This window comes from Symphalangus syndactylus, chromosome 13 (genome assembly GCF_028878055.3).
Source record: "Symphalangus syndactylus isolate Jambi chromosome 13, NHGRI_mSymSyn1-v2.1_pri, whole genome shotgun sequence".
In the NCBI taxonomy this organism is placed as follows: domain Eukaryota; kingdom Metazoa; phylum Chordata; class Mammalia; order Primates; family Hylobatidae; genus Symphalangus; species Symphalangus syndactylus.
In genome coordinates this window covers 101,940,192-101,959,542 of record NC_072435.2, presented here as the reverse complement: position 1 = coordinate 101,959,542, position 19,351 = coordinate 101,940,192, and the positions used below count along the sequence as shown (strand labels likewise).

Below are 19,351 nucleotides of genomic sequence, written 5' to 3'. Positions count from 1 at the left end.
ACCAAGATGAATATTTTAATACCTTACTTATTTTTCTAAGTGAAGACTGAGGAGAGAAACAATACAAATTACCCCTTCCTTTGAGGGAAGTATAGGAGAAGGATTTGTTAAACCTGCATGTTCCCATAAAACTCTGGACTTCTAGACCCCTTACCAAACGGTGCCATAATTACATATGCCTGTCTTCCCTGACAGCTGTGAATGAAGGCAGCCAACAGGAACTATATTTTGTGTATCTTTTACTCACCTAAGTACTCAGCATCATACATAAGAAGTGATAGGCAGTTGGTATATATTTATTGAACAAATGGATGTTTGTTCAAAAGTGCTCTTAGCACTTTTGAGAGGGGGAAAAACACTTGAACAGAAATTATGTGGACTAAGTTTAAAGTCTAGTACTATTATTGACCTTATAATATTGTGGGTTTTGTCCATTTCTAAAGGAGAGTCAACATATTTCCCTAATCAGGAAGGGCAGATTGCAAAAACGCAAGTGGATGCTATCATTTCCAAACTTGTACCAGGCAAATGAGTAACTTCTCCCTTAAATACTTGTAGATGAGAAAAAGTTAAATTCCAGGAAAACTCAATCTCAGAATATACCTGGAATCCACCAAGAAGATCTGTCCAGGAGAGTTCACTGAAATGCTATCGTACCTAGTATTTCCCTAGCAGCTCAGAGTTATAGTAGGAAAGGGAAACATTTTCTTCAACTTCTTAGAAAAGGTTTTACAATTAATAAATAGTAACAACCACGACTATGTGCTGGACGTTATTCTAAGTGCTTTACACGTGGCAACTCATTGGACCTATGAAATAGGCAGCATTTCCTGCATTTTTTCAGAGGAAATGGGGTCACATCATGGGGCTGGAATCCAGGCAGTGTGGCTCTAATACGGACTTCATTTCTCACCTGCCGATAGGTAAGGCATTGCGGATGATCCTCTGGCTGCCTCGGGTATATTCAATATCCACTGTAATAGGGGCAGAGTATGTCATGTCTCTCAAACGGCACTGAAAGAGAATCAGGAATCTGACAGTTACTGCTCCTTCTCTCTGCAACAGGGTCCTGACCACTTCAAAGTGCTCCTTCTGTAGTAGAATTATGGCCCACATTGAACTTTAATCCCTTTTTCTCCAAAGAATGTCCCCCCCACCCCGTGTTTAAAGCAAACAAGTCCAATTAAAGTAAGGTTCATAATTACCTCATGAGGGGACACTGGTCTAGTTACATTGAAGCTTTCTTCAACATCAGGAAGCCCAACATAGATATTAAGATATCTGAAAAGCAAATTAGTGCAGTATGAATTATACTTCTTCAAAGATCATAAAAGCAAACAAGCTATTTTCCTTCCAAATACAAAGATCACATTTTCATAAATGCTTATCTTGCTAAGGATGACAAATTAAATATTAAAATTGGAGATCTTCTTGAAGTGATAGTACATACAGCTTTACAAAGGAGGGAAATATTATCAAAGTATCTTTTAAAAAATATTACAAATCTCTTTAAAAAAAATACTGGAAATACAGCTCCCTAAAAACGATACTTAATGAGCGAGCAAAGTGCAAAGAGTACTGATGATATGCTATCACTTGTAAAAGAAAGAAGAGGCCATAAAGGCAAAAAACAAAAACAAAAACAAAAACAAACAAACAAACAAAAACGCTCATTTGTGCAAAAGAAGGATAAAAAGGATAAAGCGGAAACTTATGAGACTGGTTACCTATGGAGAGTGGCTAGGAACAGGGTGGAAGGAACTGGAAGTGGAACAACTATTTTCTGAATATACTTTTTTGTGCAAGTCTAACTCTTAAACCATAATAATGTTTCACATACTGAAAAAATAAAGAAAAGAACTAATGTAAGTAACCCTGGGAGACAATATTTTGATTGGACATTGAGAGGCTAAAGATAAAAAGGACAGTGCACAAATCCTACACTCTAGTAAATTTTATCTCTCAGAGGTATGAGTTAACAATTCTGAAACTTTATGTATAGTCTAGGATTGAAAAAATTTTTAAAAAATTTTTGCAGATAATGGGAGCCAGATTGCTCATTATTGGGATAAAAGTTAAATAAAGGGAAAAGGTTAGAATGAGTCCTAGAGTGTTGAACTGAAATTGCAGGTATCAGTCTGCATGGTTTTTAATATATGTAAAAATTGATAGGATAAAGAAATACAGATGTATCTGCACGCATTTGTTCATATACATACACATATTTCTGAGCTCTACCTGCTGAAATCTTAGTGTCCATATCTGGGAATCTAAATACTATTTTCCAATAAAAGAGAGACTCCAGGGCTCCTTGGATTCCCAGTCTGGGACTGGGGCATACCAGAAGAACCATATCTTACGGTGCGAGAAGGCAAAGGAGTGCTCAAAAAATAATGGTGGCATCTTGAAAGGACACCAGAGTCAATCTGAAGGGTCTCCCTATGGTCAAAGCTGAAACAGTCTGAACAACAGAAAAATGACAGTACTGGATATATATACATGATAGTACTCATAGAATAAAATAAAACATCCATGAGTCCAAATTGATATAAATTAATATATAGAGAGATATGTGAGGGGAAAAGGAAACTATTCCGTACAGAATTCCAGTATCAATGCAGAAGGAATGATAGAAATAAAGGTTCACCATTAGGTAAGCCCACAATAATAACTGTTATAGGTAAGAATCATCAACGTATGCTAAAATTGTTGGTGAAATTATGATGAGAAATGGTATTTGCATAGTCTCAAAGAATCTCCCTGTAAGATACTTATTAATTACAAAACGAAAAACAGCAACCTTTCAGTGGAGAAATCTGGAAGATCCTACCTTAATCAAGTGAACAAAGTTAAAATCATTAGTAATAAAATATATTGGCATCTGTAACCCCAATATGAATCAGTGAGAACAGCATAAAACATCACTTCTGTAGTATTCTTGCCAAAAATATATAACCCAATCAGACGTCATACAAACTCAAATTAAAGGAACTTCTACAAATAACTGACTAGATTGTTCAAAAGTGCCAATGTCATGAAAGACCAAGAAAGACTGACAGACTGTCAAAAATTGAGGAGACTAAGGATACAAGACAACTAAACATAACACAGAGCTCTGGATTGATTTCTACACCAGAAAAAGGACACTTGTGAGAAAACATCAAATAAGGTCTACAGATTAGTAGACAACATCATATCTGTGCTAACTTCCTGGTTTTGATCATTGTGCTATGGTTATGTAAGATGTTAATATCAGTGAAGGCTTGGTGAAGAATATTGAAGAATTCTGTACTATTTTTGCAATTTTTCTTTTAAGCTTAACATTATTTCAAAATAAAAATTTAAATATTTAAAATCTAATAGTTTCAACAATTTCCCAACCATAACTCGTTATAATTTGCCAGTTAAAAATTTAATTTGAGCACTTTATAGTTAATACAATGATTTATTTTTTCATTTTTCATTTTTTTGAGTCAGAGTCTCACTCTTGCAAAAGGTGGAGTGCAGTGGTGCAATCTCAGCTCACTGAAATCTCCCCGTCCCGGATTCAAGCGATTCTCCTGCCTCAGCCTCCCGAGTATCTGGAATTACAGATGTGCACCACCATGCCTGGCTAATTTTGTATTTTTAGTAGAGACAGGGTTTCACCATGTTGGCCAGGCTGGTCTTGAACTCCTGACCCCAGGTGATCTGCCCACCTCGGCCTCCCAAAGTGCTTGGTATTACAGGCAAGAGCCACCGCGCCTGGCCAAGACAATGATTTTAAAAGAGTTTTGATAGCAACTCCACTCACTTTAAAAAATGTTAGACGTAACCCACATAGCAAATTAAGAATAGTTGGTTCCGACTCATGGGTGGAGCCAAGATGGCCGAATAGGAACAGCTCCGGTCTCCAGCTCCCAGCCCCAGCGACACAGAAGATGGGTGATTTCTGCATTTCTGTTTGAGGTACCGGTTTCATCTCACTAGGGAGTGCCAAACAGTGGGTGCAGGACAGTCGGTGAAGCGCACTGTGCGCGAGCCGAAGCAGGGCGAGGCATTGCCTCACTCGGGAAGCGCAAGAGGTCAGGGAGTTCCCTTTCCTAGTCAAAGAAAGGGGTAACAGACGGCACCTGGAATATCGGGTCAGTCCCACCCTAATACTGCACTTTTCCAACGGGCCTGGAAAACAGCACACTAGGAGATTGTGTCCCGCACCTGGCTCGGAGGGTCCTATGCCCACGGAGTCTCGCTGATTGCTAGCACAGCAGTCTGAGATCAAGCTGTAAGGTGGCAGCAAGGCTGGGGAAGGGGCACCCGCCATTGCCCAGGCTTGCTTAGGTAAACAAAGCAGCCAAGAAGCTCGAACTGGGTGGAGCCCACCACAGCTCAAGGAGGCCTGCCTGCCTCTGTAGGCTCCACCTCTGGGGGCAGGGCACAGACAAACAAAAAGTCAGCAGGAGCCTCCACAGACTTAAATGTCCCTGTCTGACTGACAGCTTTGAAGAGAGTAGTGGTTCTCCCAGCACGCAGCTGGAGATCTGAGAACGGACAGACTGCCTCCTAAAGTGGGTCCCTCACCCATGAGCAGCCTAACTGGGAGGCATCCCCCCAGTAGGGGCAGACTGACACCTCACTCGGCCGGGTACTCCTCTGAGACAAAACTTCCAGAGGAACTATCAGACAGCTGAATTTGTGGTCTCACGAAAATCTGCTGTTCTGCAGCCACCGCTGCTGACACCCAGCCAAACAGGGTCTGGAGTGGACCTCTAGTAAACTCCAACAGACCTGCAGCTGAGGGTCCTGTCTGGTAGAAGGAAAACTAACAATCAGAAAGGACATCCACACCAAAAACCCATCTGTACATCACCATCATCAAAGACCAAAAGTAGATAAAACCACAAAGATGGGGAAAAAACAGAGCAGAAAAACTGGAAACTCTAAAAAGCAGAGCACCTCTCCTCCTCCAAAGGAATGCAGTTCCTCACCAGCAGTGGAACAAAGCTGGATGGAGGATGACTTTGACGAGTTGAGAGAAGAAGGCTTCAGACGATCAAACTACTCTGAGCTACGGGAGGAAATTCAAAACAATAGCAAAGAAGTTAAAAACTTTGAAAAAAAATTAGAAGAATGGATAACTAGAATAACCAATGGAGAGAAGGGCTTAAAGGAGCTGATGGAGCTGAAAGCCAAGTTTCGAGAACTACCTGAAGATTGCAGAAGCCTCCGTAGCAGATGCGATCAACTGGAAGAAAGGGTATCGCTGATGGAAGAAGAAATGAATGAAATGAAGCGAGAAGGGAAGTTTAGAGAAAAAAGAATAAAAAGAAATGAACAAAGCCTCCAAGAAATTTGGGACCATGTGAAAAGACCAAACCTACGTCTGATTGGTGTACCTGAAAATGACGGGGAGAATGGAACCAAGTTGGAAAACACTCTGCAAGATATTATCCAGGAAAACTTCCCCAATCTAGCAAGGCAGGCCAACATTCAGATTCAGGAAATACAGAGAACGCCACAAAGATACTCCTCGAGAAGAACAACTCCAAAACACATAATTGTCAGATTCACCAAAGTTGAAATGAAGGAAAAAATGTTAAGGGCAGCCAGAGAGAAAGGTCGGGTTACCCACAAAGGGAAGCCCATCAGACTAACAGCTCATCTCTCAGCAGAAACTCTACAAGCCAGAAGAGAGTGGGGGCCGATATTCAACATTCTTAAAGAAAAGAATTTTCAACCCAGAATTTCATATCCAGCCAAACTAAGCTTCATAAGTGAAGGAGAAATAAAATACTTTACAGACCAGCAAACGCTGAGTGATTTTGTCACCACCAGGCCTGCCCTAAAAGAGCTCCTGAAGGAAGCACTAAACATGGAAAGGAACAACCGGTACCACCCACTGCAAAAACATGCCAAATTGTAAAGACCATTGAGGCTAGGAAGAAACTGCATCAACTAACGAGCAAAATAACCAACTAACATCATAATGACAGGATCAGATTCACACATAACAATATTAACGTTAAATGTAAATGGGCTAAATGCTCCAATTAAAAGACACAGACTGGCAAACTGGATAAGGAGTCAGGACCCATCAGTGTGCTGTATTCAGGAAACCCATCTCACATGCAGAGACACACACAGACTCAGAATAAAGGGATGGAGGAAGATCTATCAAGTAAATGGAAAACAAAAAAAGGCAGGGGTTGCAATCCTAGTCTCTGATAAAATAGACTTTAAACCAACAAAGATCATAAGAGACAAAGAAGGCCATTACATAATGGTAAAAGGATCAATTCAACAAGAAGTGATAACTATCCTAAATATATATGCACCCAACACAGGAGCACCCAGATTCATAAAGCAAGTCCTGAGTGACCTACAAAGGGACTTAAACTCCCACACAATAATAATGGGAGATTTTAACACCCCACTGTCAACATTAGACAGATCAACAAGACAGAAAGTTAACAAGGATATCCAGGAATTGAACTCAGCTCTGCACAAAGTGGACCTAATAGACATCTACAGAACTCTCCACCCCAAATCAACAGAATATACATTTTTTTCAGCATCACACCACACCTATTCCAAAACTGACCACATAGTTGGAAGTAAAGCTCTCCTCAGCAAATGTAAAAGAACAGAAATTATAACAAACTGTCTCTCAGACCACAGTGCAATCAAACTAGAACTCAGGATTAAGAAACTCACTCAAAACTGCTCAACTACATGGAAACTGAACAACCTGCTCCTGAATGACTATTGGGTACATAATGAAATGAAGGCAGAAATAAAGATGTTCTTTGAAACCAACAAGAACCAAGACACAACATACCAGAATCTCTGGGACACGTTCAAAACAGTGTGTAGAGGGAAATTTATAGCACTAAATGCCCACAAGAGAAAGCAGGAAAGATCCAAAATTGACACCCTAACATCACAATTAAAAGAACTAGAAAAGCAAGAGCAAACACATTCAAAAGCTAGCAGAAGGCTAGAAATAACTAAAATCAGAGCAGAACTGAAGGAAATAGAGACACAAAAAAGCCTTCAAAAAATTAATGAATCCAGGAGCGGTTTTTTGAAAAGATCAGCAAAATTGATAGACTGCTAGCCAGACTAATAAAGAAGAAAAGAGAGAAGAATCAAATAGATGCAATAAAAAATGAAAAAGGGGATATCACCACCGATCCCACAGAAATACAAACTACCATCAGAGAATACTACAAACACCTCTATGCAAATAAACTAGAAAATCTAGAAGAAATGGATAAATTCCTCAACAAATACACCCTCCCAAGACTAAACCAGGAAGAAGTTGAATCTCTGAATAGACCAATAACAGGTTCTGAAATTGTGGCAATAATCAATAGCTTACCAACCAAAAAGAGTCCAGGACCTGATGGATTCACAGCTGAATTCTACCAGAGGTACAAGGAGGAACTGGTACCATTCCTTCTGAAACTATTCCAATCAATAGAAAAAGAGGGAATCCTCCCTAACACATTTTATGAGGCCAGCATCATCCTGATACCAAAGCCTGGCAGAGACATAACCAAAAAAGAGAATTTCAGACCAATATCCTTGATGAACATTGATGCAAAAATCCTCAATAAAATACTGGCAAACCGAATCCAGCAGCACATCAAAAAGCTTGTCCACCATAATCAAGTGGGCTTCATCCCTGGGATGCAAGGCTGGTTCAACATACGCAAATCAATAAATGTAATCCAGCATATAAACAGAACCAAAGACAAAAACCATATGATTATCTCAATAGATGCAGAAAAGGCCTTTGACAAAATTCAACAACCCTTCATGCTAAAAACTCTCAATAAATTAGGTATTGATGGGATGTATCTCAAAATAATAAGAGCTATCTATGACAAACCCACAGCCAATATCATACTGAATGGGCAAAAACTGGAAGCATTCCCTCTGAAAACTGGCACAAGACAGGGATGCCCTCTCTCACCACTCCTATTCAACATAGTGCTGGAAGTTCTGGCCAGAGCAATCAGGCAGGAGAAGGAAATAAAGGGTTTTCAATTAGGAAAAGAGGAAGTCAAATTGTCCCTGTTTGCAGATGACATGATTGTATATCTAGAAAACCCCATTGTCTCAGCCCAAAATCTCCTTAAGCTGATTAGCAACTTCAGCAAAGTCTCAGGATACAAAATCAATGTACAAAAATCACAAGCATTCTTGTACACCAATCACAGACAAACAGAGAGCCAAATCATGAGTGAACTCCCATTCACAATTGCTTCAAAGAGAATAAAATACCTAGGAATCCAACTTACAAGGGATGTGAAGGACCTCTTCAAGGAGAACTACAAACCACTGCTCAATGAAATAAAAGAGGATACAAACAAATGGAAGAACATTCCATGCTCATGGGTTGGAAGAATCAATATCGTGAAAATGGCCATACTGCCCAAGGTAATTTATAGATTCAATGCCATCCCCATCAAGCTACCAATGACTTTCTTCACAGAATTGGAAAAAACTACTTTAAAGTTCATATGGAACCAAAAAAGAGCCCGCATTGCCAAGTCAATCCTAAGCCAAAAGAACAAAGCTGGAGGCATCACGCTACCTGACTTCAAACTATACTACAAGGCTACAGTAACCAAAACAGCATGGTACTGGTAGCACAACAGAGACATAGATCAATGGAACAGAACAGAGCCCTCAGAAATGATGCCGCATATCTACAACTATCTGATCTTTGACAAATCTGACAAAAACAAGAAATGGGGAAAGGATTCCCTATTTAATAAATGGTGCTGGGAAAACTGGCTAGCCATATGTAGAAAGCTGAAACTGGATCCCTTCCTTACACCTTATACAAAAATTAATTCAAGATGGATTAAAGTCTTAAATGTTAGACCTAAAACCATTAAAATCCTACAAGAAAACCTAGGCAATACCATTCAGGACATAGGCGTGGGCAAGGACTTCATGTCTAAAACACCAAAAGCAATGGCAACAAAAGCCAACATTGACAAATGGGATCTAATTAAACTAAAGAGCTTCTGCACAGCAAAAGAAACTACCATCAGAGTGAACAGGCAACCTACAGAATGGGAGACAATTTTTGCAACCTACTCATCTGACAAAGGGCTAATAGGGCTAATATCCAGAATCTACAATGAACTCAAACAAATTTACAAGAAAAAAACAAACAACCCCATCAAAAAGTGGGCAAAGGACATGAACAGACACTTCTCAAAAGAAGACATTTATGCAGCCAAAAAACACATGAAGAAATGCTCATCATCACTGGCCATCAGAGAAATGCAAATCAAAACCACAGTGAGATACCATCTCACACCAGTTAGAATGGCCATCACTAACAAAATCAGGAAACAACAGGTGCTGGAGAGGATGTGGAGAAATAGGAACACTTTTACACTGTTGGTGGGACTGTAAACTAGTTCAACCATTGTGGAAGTCAGTGTGGTGATTCCTCAGGGATCTAGAACTAGAAATACCATTCAACCCAGTCATCCCATTACTGGGTATATACCCAAAGGACTATAAATCATGCTGCTATAAAGACACATGCACACATATGTTTATTGCAGCACTATTCACAATAGCAAAGAGTTGGAACCAACCCAAATGTCCAACAACGATAGACTGGATTAAGAAAATGTGGCACATATACACCATGGAATACTATGCAGCCATAAAAAATGATGAGTTCATGTCCTTTGTAGGGACATGGATGAAACTGGAAAACATCATTCTCAGTAAACTATCGCAAGGACAAAAAACCAAACACTGCATGTTCTCACTCGTAGGTGGGAATTGAACAATGAGAACTCATGGACACAGGAAGGGGAACATCACACTCCGGGGACTGTTGTGGGGTTGGGGGAGGGGGGAGGGACAGCATTAGGAGATATACCTAATGCTAAATGACGAGTTAATGGGTGCAGGAGATCAACATGGCACATGGATACATATGTAACAAACCTGCACATTGTGCACATGTACCCTAAAACCTAAAGTATAATAATAATTTAAAAAAAAAAAAAAAAAAAGGAATAGTTGGTTCCTTACTTTAAGTACCACATAGGGTCAGCGTCACTTGTAACCTTTTCATTGGCTTTCATTATCTTCTTTATCTGCAGTGGAAAATGCAACATTAGCAAAGACTCTGGCTTCCAATGAATCCTTAGTTTATGTCTATTGCTAACATCTGATGCTTACCTCTACATTAATGAAATAATTAAATGAATCTATATGCTGTTTCACAAGGCCTTTCACCTAAACAGATAGAAAGAGAAAGTAAACAGGTTAGCAACAAAATAATAAATCATATAATGGAATCTAATAATAGGTGAACATCAAATTTTTATCAAAACCAAAGTGAGAAAAAAAAACCATGGATTTTATTTAGTAAATCTTTTCATTAATGCGTTCTGATTCCATTTCTGCATCATCTTACTAGTATATCCTTGAGAGTTTTCCTCCTTGAGAAGCAATCTGACTCTCGGAAATCAAAATATGAGTACATGAATATATGGTCACGTGCCATATAACAACATTTCATTCAACTACGGACCACATATCTGACAGCAGTCCTATAAGATTATAATGGAGCTGAAAAATTCCTATCGCCTAATGACTTATGACTTGATTTGATTTCAGAGAGTGTATTTCTGAAAAGAGTGACCCCTCTTCAAGAAAAGCCTCCGGCAGGTCCTTCAGGAAGTATTCTAGAAGAAGGCATTGTTATCATAGAAGATGATAGCTCCATGTGTGTTACTGTCCATGAAGACCCTCCAGTGGGACAAGGCATGGAGGTGGAAGACAGTGATATTGATGATTCTGGCCCGGGCTAATGTGTGTATTTGTATCTTAGTTTTTTTTTTTTTTTTTTGAGACAGAGTCTCGCTCTAGTGCCCAGGCTGGAGTACAGTGGTGCAATCTCGGCTCACTGCAACGTCCGCCTCCCTGCATCAAGCAGTTCAGGTGCCTCAGCCTTCTGAGTAGCTGGGATTACAGGTGCCCGCCACCATGCCCAGCTAATTTTTGCATTTTTAGTAGAAACAGGGTTACACCATGTTGGTCAGGCTAGTCAGTCTCAAACTCCCAACCTCAAATGATCCGCCTGTCTCAGCCTCCCAAAGTGCTGGGATTACAAGCGTGAGCCACTGTGCCCAGCACCCAGCACCTTCTTCTCCATTTATGTGCAGCTCCTTTTAAAAAATAACAAAAAGGCCGGGCAAGGTGTCACATTCCTACAGTCACAGCTACTCGGGAGGCAGAGGCAGGGGAATCACTCAAACTCAGGAGTTCAAATCCAGCCTGGGCAATGTAGCAAGACCTGGTCTCTTAGGGGGAAAAAGAAATTTCTTGACCTTACGACCATTTTATTTGATTCTTGGTTACTCCCCGACTTAGAAACTCCTCAATAGCTTCCTATGGCTTTTAGAAGAAAAGCCAAATCCTTAACATGGCTTTCAAATCTGATCAGGAATCTAGCCCTGACAACTTTCCCAGCCTCATTTCCCAGCACTCTCCCCTCTGCCCATAACACCCAACTGAACTCTAGAGTGGAGTTCAAAATGAGTAGAGACAAAACTCTACTCATTTTTCTTTTTTTGAGATGGAATCTCACACCGTCGACCAGGCTGGAGTGCAGTGGCGCGATTTCGGCTCACTGCAACCTCTGCCTCCCAGGTTCAAGCTATTCTCCTGCCTTATCCTCCCAAGTAGCTGGGATTACAGGAGCCTGCCACTACACCCAGCTGATTTTTTGTATCTTTAGTAGAGACGAGGTTTCACTATGTTGGCCAGGGTGGTCTCAAACTCCTGACCTCGTGATCCGCCCACCTCAGCCTCCCAAAGTGCTGGGATTAGAGGCATGAGCCACCTCGCCTGGCCTCATTTTTCAAGTCTCCATTCTTTCACTTAGCACAATGCTTTCAAGATTCATCCATGTTGCAGCAGGTAATAGTACTTGATTTCTTTTTATTGCCAAGTAATACTCTGTTGTACAGATACATCCCATTTTGTGTATCCATCCAGCAGCTGATGTCCATTTGCATTGTTTCCACTCTTGGATATTATGAATAATACTGCTATGAGCATTTGTGTACAGGTTTCTGCATGGACACGTTTTCATTTCTCTTGGGCAGATATCTAGGAGTGGAATTGCTGGAGGATGTGGTAACTTTTTGTTTAACCATTTGAGAAACTGCCAGCCTGTTTTCCAAAGTGGCTATAACACTTTACGTTACCACCAGTAGAGCATGATAGTTCCCATTCCTCCACACCCTTACTAACATTTGATTTTGATTATAGCTATCCTAGCGGGTGCCAAGTGGTCTCTCGCTGTGGTACTCACTACTCCTTAGCATAAGCTCTTGGAAATTGAATTGAAGCCCGACACCACATCATATCATATTCAGCAGCTCCTCTTGACTGGTCGCTATTTCCTGCAGACCCTGTGGAGGCTCCTCTTGAACACCTTGATTGAGCCACGCTCTCTGCACCCAGCTTTCAGCTTAAACTTTCTTCTCTTAAGATGTGGTTTATGTCTCACTTCATTTGGGTGGCCTTCTCTGACCATTGCTCTTTTGCTGATAGCACTTTGGTTTTTAATCATGTGCCATGCTACTATGCATGTACTACTTCTCTCTAAAATTAGACTACCACTCTCCAAACCAGCACCTTTCAGGCAGGGATTTTACCTTATAATTCCTTGTATTTCCAAACATAGCTATACAAAATCAAAAAATGTTGATGACAAAAATTTAATCCTTAAAAAATGGCTTATTTCTTGACTTTTTCATCTGAAAAATAACCAATTATTATTAAATGTGAAACAATTACCTTTAAAAATGCTGGAAGCAGCCTCCATTTTTCCTGTGAGCCAAAACAAGAAGAATATCAGAACTCTGTACCAGCAACAGTACTTTCCTAAGTTATTTTAATGTTCCAAAATAAGCAAAGGAAAGTAAATTAAAAAAAAGAAGAAGAATTTTTAAACATTTTTATGGAAATCACGTGTGCATATGCATATAAATATGTATACACATACATACATACACTACAGGTTTCCTAAACAGAATATAACTTAATCTCTTCTTGATGACTCAAAGCTTTTAAGCACTTTTCAATCCTTTATTTTATTCTCATGACACTTCCTAAGTGAAGTTTGCCAGTTTGAGAAAAGGAGAATAAGGCTCAGAGAGTCTGGTGGGAGAGCTGGGTCTCAAGACCCAAAGGGAGTTCTTTCTCCCTCCCATTCTCTCTCAACTACTGTCTGGTCAAAGCTCATCTCAGGGCTACAGAAGGATGGCACATATGGTGATTGCTTCCTACATTGCCTGAGCAACTAGACGGATACAGTTACAATTGACAGAGACGAGGAACATTGTAGGAATAGCAGGTTTAGGTGTGGAGGGGCTACTAGAAATTTGGTTTGGGTGTGTTAAGCTTGAGATCTCCATTAGACATTCAGGTGGAAATGTCAAGGAGGCAACAAATGAGTCTTGAATTCGGGAATGGAGCGGCCTGGAGATATAAACTAGGGATAGATTAACAAGTGGATGGCAATTAAAGGCATGTGATGGATGAGATCACTTATGGAATGTAGATGGAGAAGAGTTCCACAAAGTGAGACCAACCAAGAACAATCCAACAATTAGAGAGGAGGAGCAGAAGGCAGCTCCAGCAAAGGAGACCAAGGAGTGGCCAGGGAAGGTGGCAGACCCCTGGCTATAGTCAAAAACAAGGGAGGCAGGCAAAGCTAATCTATGATGATGGAAATCAAAAGGTGGTTGGGGGGACAGACTGAAAAGGGTCATAAGGGAACTTTCTGGAGTGATGCAATGTCCACATAGAGCACATAACTATAAAACCAATGTAACTGAATATCTAGTATCCATACATTTTATTATATAAATTACACCTAAATTTAAAAATAGAAGAATGACAATGATATAGGTTGAATTGTGTCCCTCTCAAAATTCATATGCTAAAGTCCTAACCCCCAGTATCTCAGAATGTGACTGTTTTTGAAGATGGGGTCTTGACAAAGGTGATTAAGTAAAATGAGTCATTAGGGTGAGCCCTAATCCAATACAACTGGTGTCCTTATAAAAAAGAGAAATTGCACACAGGGACAATGCCATGTGAAAATGAAGGTAGAAGTGTCAATGAAGCTTCTGCAAGCCAAGGGATGCCAAAGATTGCCAGCAAACACCTGTAGTAGGGGAGGGCACAGAGCAGATCCTCTCTCATAGCCCTCAGAAGGAGCTGGCTCTGCTGTCACCCTGATCTCAGACTTCTAACCTCCAGAACTATGAGAAAATAAATTTCTGTTGTTTAAGCCACCTAGTTTGTGGTTACTTTGTTATGGCAGCCCTATGAGCTAATACTCCCACATCTTCAAATTCCTCTCTCTACACCCCTTCTTATACTCGTTCCCTCCCATTTCAAAGGAAGGACCATCCATTCCTTGGTCTGAGGCTAACCCTTCCGCCACGGACACAATCCTGCCAACCTTCTCCTGAAGACTGGAAACCTTGCCCCAGTTCAGTCCTTGATATTCAACCTGTTCTACTTAAAACTGGTAAAGTATTCAAATCTTCCCATTTAAAAAAAAATTTTTTTTAATTTCCTTGACTCAGCAGCTCCTCTGACTACTTTGTTCCCTGCCCTTCAGCTTACGATCTCTCCCAAATTACTCCATATTTAGCTTCTCTGTTCCTCACTTCCCATTCCTTCATTCCATTATAGTCAGGACTCTGACCAACCTGCCAGTGAAACAGCTCAACAGAGGTCACCAAGGCTGCTACTTCAAAAGACCTCCCTTGATACCCCTCACACTCCCTTTCCACGGTATTTGGCCATGCCGATCACTGTTTTATAACACTCTGTGGTATCATTCTCTTATGTCTTTCCTTCCTCTGGCCGGGCCTTCTCACACCTCTTTTTCTCTGGCACCCTGTAAATGTTGGTGTTCTTCAAAGTTCTATCCCTGGCGATGTCTCTTCTCAAGTAGGGCTGGGAATGGAGGATTTCAAACAACACTGTTTGAAAGTGTTGTTTAGCTTCCCCCATCTCATCCCACAGTCCCCCAGTTCCAAATGTGGGCTCTTTCAAGGGCAGTGACCCTGTCTATCCTGTTTACCACAGTGCCTGGCACATAAAAGACTCAAATAAATACTGAATGAATAAATAAATGAGTGAGTGAATATCACTGCTGCAGTAAGCTACTGGGTATGGGCCTGTCCCCTCCAACTATTGACTGGGCAGTGATACCTTACAGCCTCAGAGGCTACTTAAACTCAGTATGTCCAAAATAAAATCTTCCCCCAGCTCCATTCCCAATCTCAATGAATATCACCATTTATCCCAGTCAATCCCAAATTAGCTACGCGGGAGTCTTAACTTTCTGACTCCTCTTAATCGACAGGAAAACAAAAATTCTACTGAGTTGACCTCCTTTTAACCTTCCTTGCATTTATCCTCTGCTCCTGTGCCAGTTGAGGCCCACATAATCTTTCAGCTGGTCTGCGGCAATACTTCCTTACTACTCTTCCTGCTTGTCCCTTTCAATGCTCAGCACTAAAGCCAGTGTACATGTCCTCATGTGCACAGCTGAGCACCTCATTCTCTACAACTCTTCAGTGTCTCCCCACCCTCTTCACCATGTCTTAACCCCACAGCAAGGCATATATCATATGCTGTGCTTGCAGCTGTACTTGTGCCTACGCCTCCTCCTTCTATCTGGAATGCTTCCCCACCACCACACTTCATCCACATCTGGCAAACTCAGTTCAGGCATCACATCCCAGCTACCATTTGTAATACCAAAATACCCCTCGCCTACTTGTATCACAGTACCTATTGCATGTTATTCCACCTGGTTACGTCTCTCTCTATAAGCCTATAACACACTGGGAGGCAGGAAACACATTTTTTGAACTTGTATAAACCCTGTGAATAATACACCACCAGGTAAGTACTCAGTAATACTGACAAATATTTATTCAACAAATAACTGTTTAATTGGCTCCAAAGCTTGTGTTGTTTCTACCATACTACCCTGCTGCTGTGCTACCATAAGCACAAAAAAATACACACCAGGCATGGCCAGTTCAAGTAAAACTGAGCTCCTATCTAGAAAAAGTTTCAGTGAAAACACTGAAGTTGGAAAGTTTAAGTAAATATTTTAATATCTCAATTTAAAAGGAAATGGCAGCAAGTAGCAGAGATCTACCATCTTCTGGGAGAATTGGGAAAGGCCTTCCTAGGGAAGTTATATTATAGATATGTGGGATTTAATCTACAAATAGGAAAGGGAGAGCGATCCAGAAGAAACTGTATGAGCAGAGTAGAAAGATCTCAGGGGAGGGAGAGGGGGGAAATCATGGGAAAAGAGACTAGAGAAGCAAGCACTGGTCAGACTGAGGAAATTTATTACAAACGTGGTAAACACTAGATTTTGCCCTAAGAGCAACAGGCAGAGATTGAAGAATTTTAACCAAGGGAGCAACATAACCATGTTTGTGTGTTTAAACGGACAGCTCTGGCTGCAGAGCAAGGAACAGACTGGATTGGGACAAGTCAGGTGCAGGTAGGCCAATTAGGATGTAAGAGAGGACAGTGGTTCTGGGCTGGAAAACCGTGAGAATGAAGTTTCAGATATGCATAGATTAAGAACTCAAGACTTTTTAGAGGTGATGGTGGATTGGATGCAGAGTGCAGGAAGAGGAACTGTTATTCTTGAATCAGAAGGCTGGAATTATAGCAGTGATCACTTCATAGTTATGTAAATTCAGATAAGAAATAGAAATCTCCCAGGCTTATTTCTTCAGCTCTCTGGAGAAGCAGTCCGATAGCAGTTAGGGATGAAGACTTGAGTCAGACTGACAAGAGTCCAAATTCCAGATTAGCCACTTACCAGGCTTCTAATTCAAGGCTATTTAATTAATATCTTTGGGCCTCTCTGGCAAAATGGGGGTGAAAATAGTACTTATTTCAGAGGATTAAATAACATAATGCATGTTATGGTTAAATAGAACCTGGCACATTAGCAAGCGCTCAGTGAATGCTGGCTCTTTGATATTCACTTTTCACGATTAAAATACAGTTTTGCAGCTGGGCACGGTGGCTCACGCTTGTAATCCCAGCACTTCGGGAGGCCGAGGCGGCGGATCATGAGGTCAGGAGTTCGAGACCAGCATGGCCAACACAGTGAAACCCCATCTCTACTAAAAATACAAAAATTAGCTGGGGGTGATGGTGGGCGCCTGTAATCTCAGCTACTTGGGAGGCTGAGGCAGAAGAATCGCTTGAACCCGGGAGGCAGAGGTTGCAGTGAGCCGAGATCACACCACTGCACTCCTGCCTGGGCGACAGAGCTAGACTCTGTCTCAAAAAAAAAAAAAAAAAAAAAAAATAGTTTTGCCTGATGATCAGCAGCCTATTGCATGCACTCATAGACTGAATCTGATGGAACTGCTAATTCAACTTCCTTAACTTGTCAAATTATTATAAAGAGGTTTTGTTTTCCTTGAGACAAGGTCCCAGTCACCCAGGCTGGAGTGCGGTAGCACAATCACGGCTCACTGCAGCCTCGACCTTCCAGGCTCAAGTGATCCTTCCACCTCAGCCTCCTGATTTGCTGGGACAACAAGTGCACACCACCACACCCGGCTAATTTTTGTATTATTTGTAGAAATAGGGTTTTGCCATGTCGCCCATGCTGTTCTCAAACTCTTGAGCCCAAGTGATCCGCCCGCCATGGCCTCCCAAACTGCTGGTATTACAGGTGTGAGCCACCATGCCTAGCCAAGGAGGTTCTTATAATCCGATAGACTTACTGATCATGTCACTTTCCTGCTTAAACCCTTCAAAAGCTCTGCTCCAAGACAAAGTCCAAGCTCTGTCAGATGTTCATTGAAACTTTTCATAATCAAGACCCTTACATAACCCTGTCTTTTATCTCTTCTCCCCTATTTTTCTTCACTCTAATACTACTGGATTTACTTTCCTTCCTTAAAAACATCCAATGGTCTTGCCGAGCAGGTTTCAAGTATCCTGTTCTCTCTCCCTGAAATCTCTCCTTTGCTATCTTCTCCGGCCACCTCACCACTTCCCTATTCCACATCAGTGTAGATTTTGAGGCTCAGAGAGGTTATAATATGTGCCTTATCAGATAACAAAACATGTCGACAGCCGCACTTCATTGGGCAGCTCGCTGTGGGGCAGCTGTCCTTAACTTCTGAGAAGCTGATGAAAGCTGTAGAGTCTCTCCCCCAGAAAACACACAGGCAAATTCTTTAGTAAATATTCAGGGCGTTTAAAATTCCCCTGCAACCCAAACTTGAACTTCAGGTTGAAAGGAAAGATGACTAGCTTGGAATTCAGACAATATGGTTTTACCCCGACAGCCGGCTGTGGTGCCTCATGCAAGTGGCCTGAGCTCCCTGGCCCCGTGTCCTCTATAAGACTGCAAATATGCAATACGTCCCCCACAGTAAGTGCGAGGGCCAGTCCTCCCCACGCAAACCTATGCTGGAAGAGCTCCAACCCGAGAGCCAGCAGCGGAGCTCTCGGCCCCCGCAGCGGCTGACAGGTCCTCTGGCATCAGGCTTCACTCGCGCACGCGGAGGCCGGCTCTGGTAAAAGACTCGCGCGCGCGACGCTCTGAGCATGCGCAGAAGCCCGGCGCATGCGCACAAAGCTCCAGCCCGCCCCGCTTGGCGGCCCGAGCACTCCGTGCAACGCCCCCTCAGGGCGCATCCCGGCCCCTGACGCTCGCTCCCTGAGTGCCTGGCTCTGACCTCAACAGTCGGGATCGGCGCCGCCAGCTGCTCCGCAGTCAGGTTCCCAAACTCCTCCGCTAGCACGTCCATGCTGCTCACGAAGGAGGAAGAAACAGATAGAACCTCCGCGCCCGCCTTCCCTGCACCAAGCAAACTGCAAGACTCCCGCAGAACGGTGCGCGGAGTTCTAAACTGTCCCCGGCGTGCGTGTTAGCTAGAGACGCGCCAGAAAGGTTCCGCCTGCTTCCTGCCTGAATCTGCGGTGGAACCCGGATGTGGCCGAGGCCGAGTAAGGAAAGTACGCCCCCTGGTGTAGCTCGGAGGTCTGGCGCAGGGAATCCTAAGCCTCAGCTGTCAGGTTTCTTGCCAATTCTCTGGTAATTGAGACCAGCAAAACATAGTGGTTGTCATTTTAAAAGTAATCCGAAGAAAAGTGTAAACGCATAATTTACGCAACTTGAACCACTGAGGCAGAGAATTATTTAATGTAGTCCAAAATTATATGCTTTGTTTAGTATGGAAGAGCAGGAAACGTCTCAAATGCCTACTAATAGAAGATTGATTAAATA

General features: G+C 41.9%; 1 protein-coding gene across 7 annotated transcripts in view; it reads right to left on the bottom strand.

Annotated features, from left to right (window-relative positions):
* The window catches only part of POLR3B (RNA polymerase III subunit B), a 220,959-nt gene extending 201,902 nt beyond the window's left edge, over positions 1 to 19,057 (bottom strand). For 3 of the 7 annotated variants that reach the window (XM_055238358.2, XM_063615208.1, XM_063615209.1), the window contains exons 1-6: positions 18,801 to 19,036; positions 12,835 to 12,867; positions 10,204 to 10,260; positions 10,054 to 10,118; positions 1,206 to 1,281; positions 914 to 1,014 (exon numbers count right to left, since the gene is read on the bottom strand). In XM_055238358.2, coding sequence (XP_055094333.1) covers positions 914 to 1,014; positions 1,206 to 1,281; positions 10,054 to 10,118; positions 10,204 to 10,260; positions 12,835 to 12,867; positions 18,801 to 18,872 — 404 coding nt within the window. In that variant the 5' untranslated portion in view covers positions 18,873 to 19,036. The other 4 variants (XM_055238357.2, XM_055238356.2, XM_055238360.2 and 1 more) reach the window with 3 other exon arrangements.
* Positions 19,058 to 19,351: the final 294 nt, after the last annotated feature.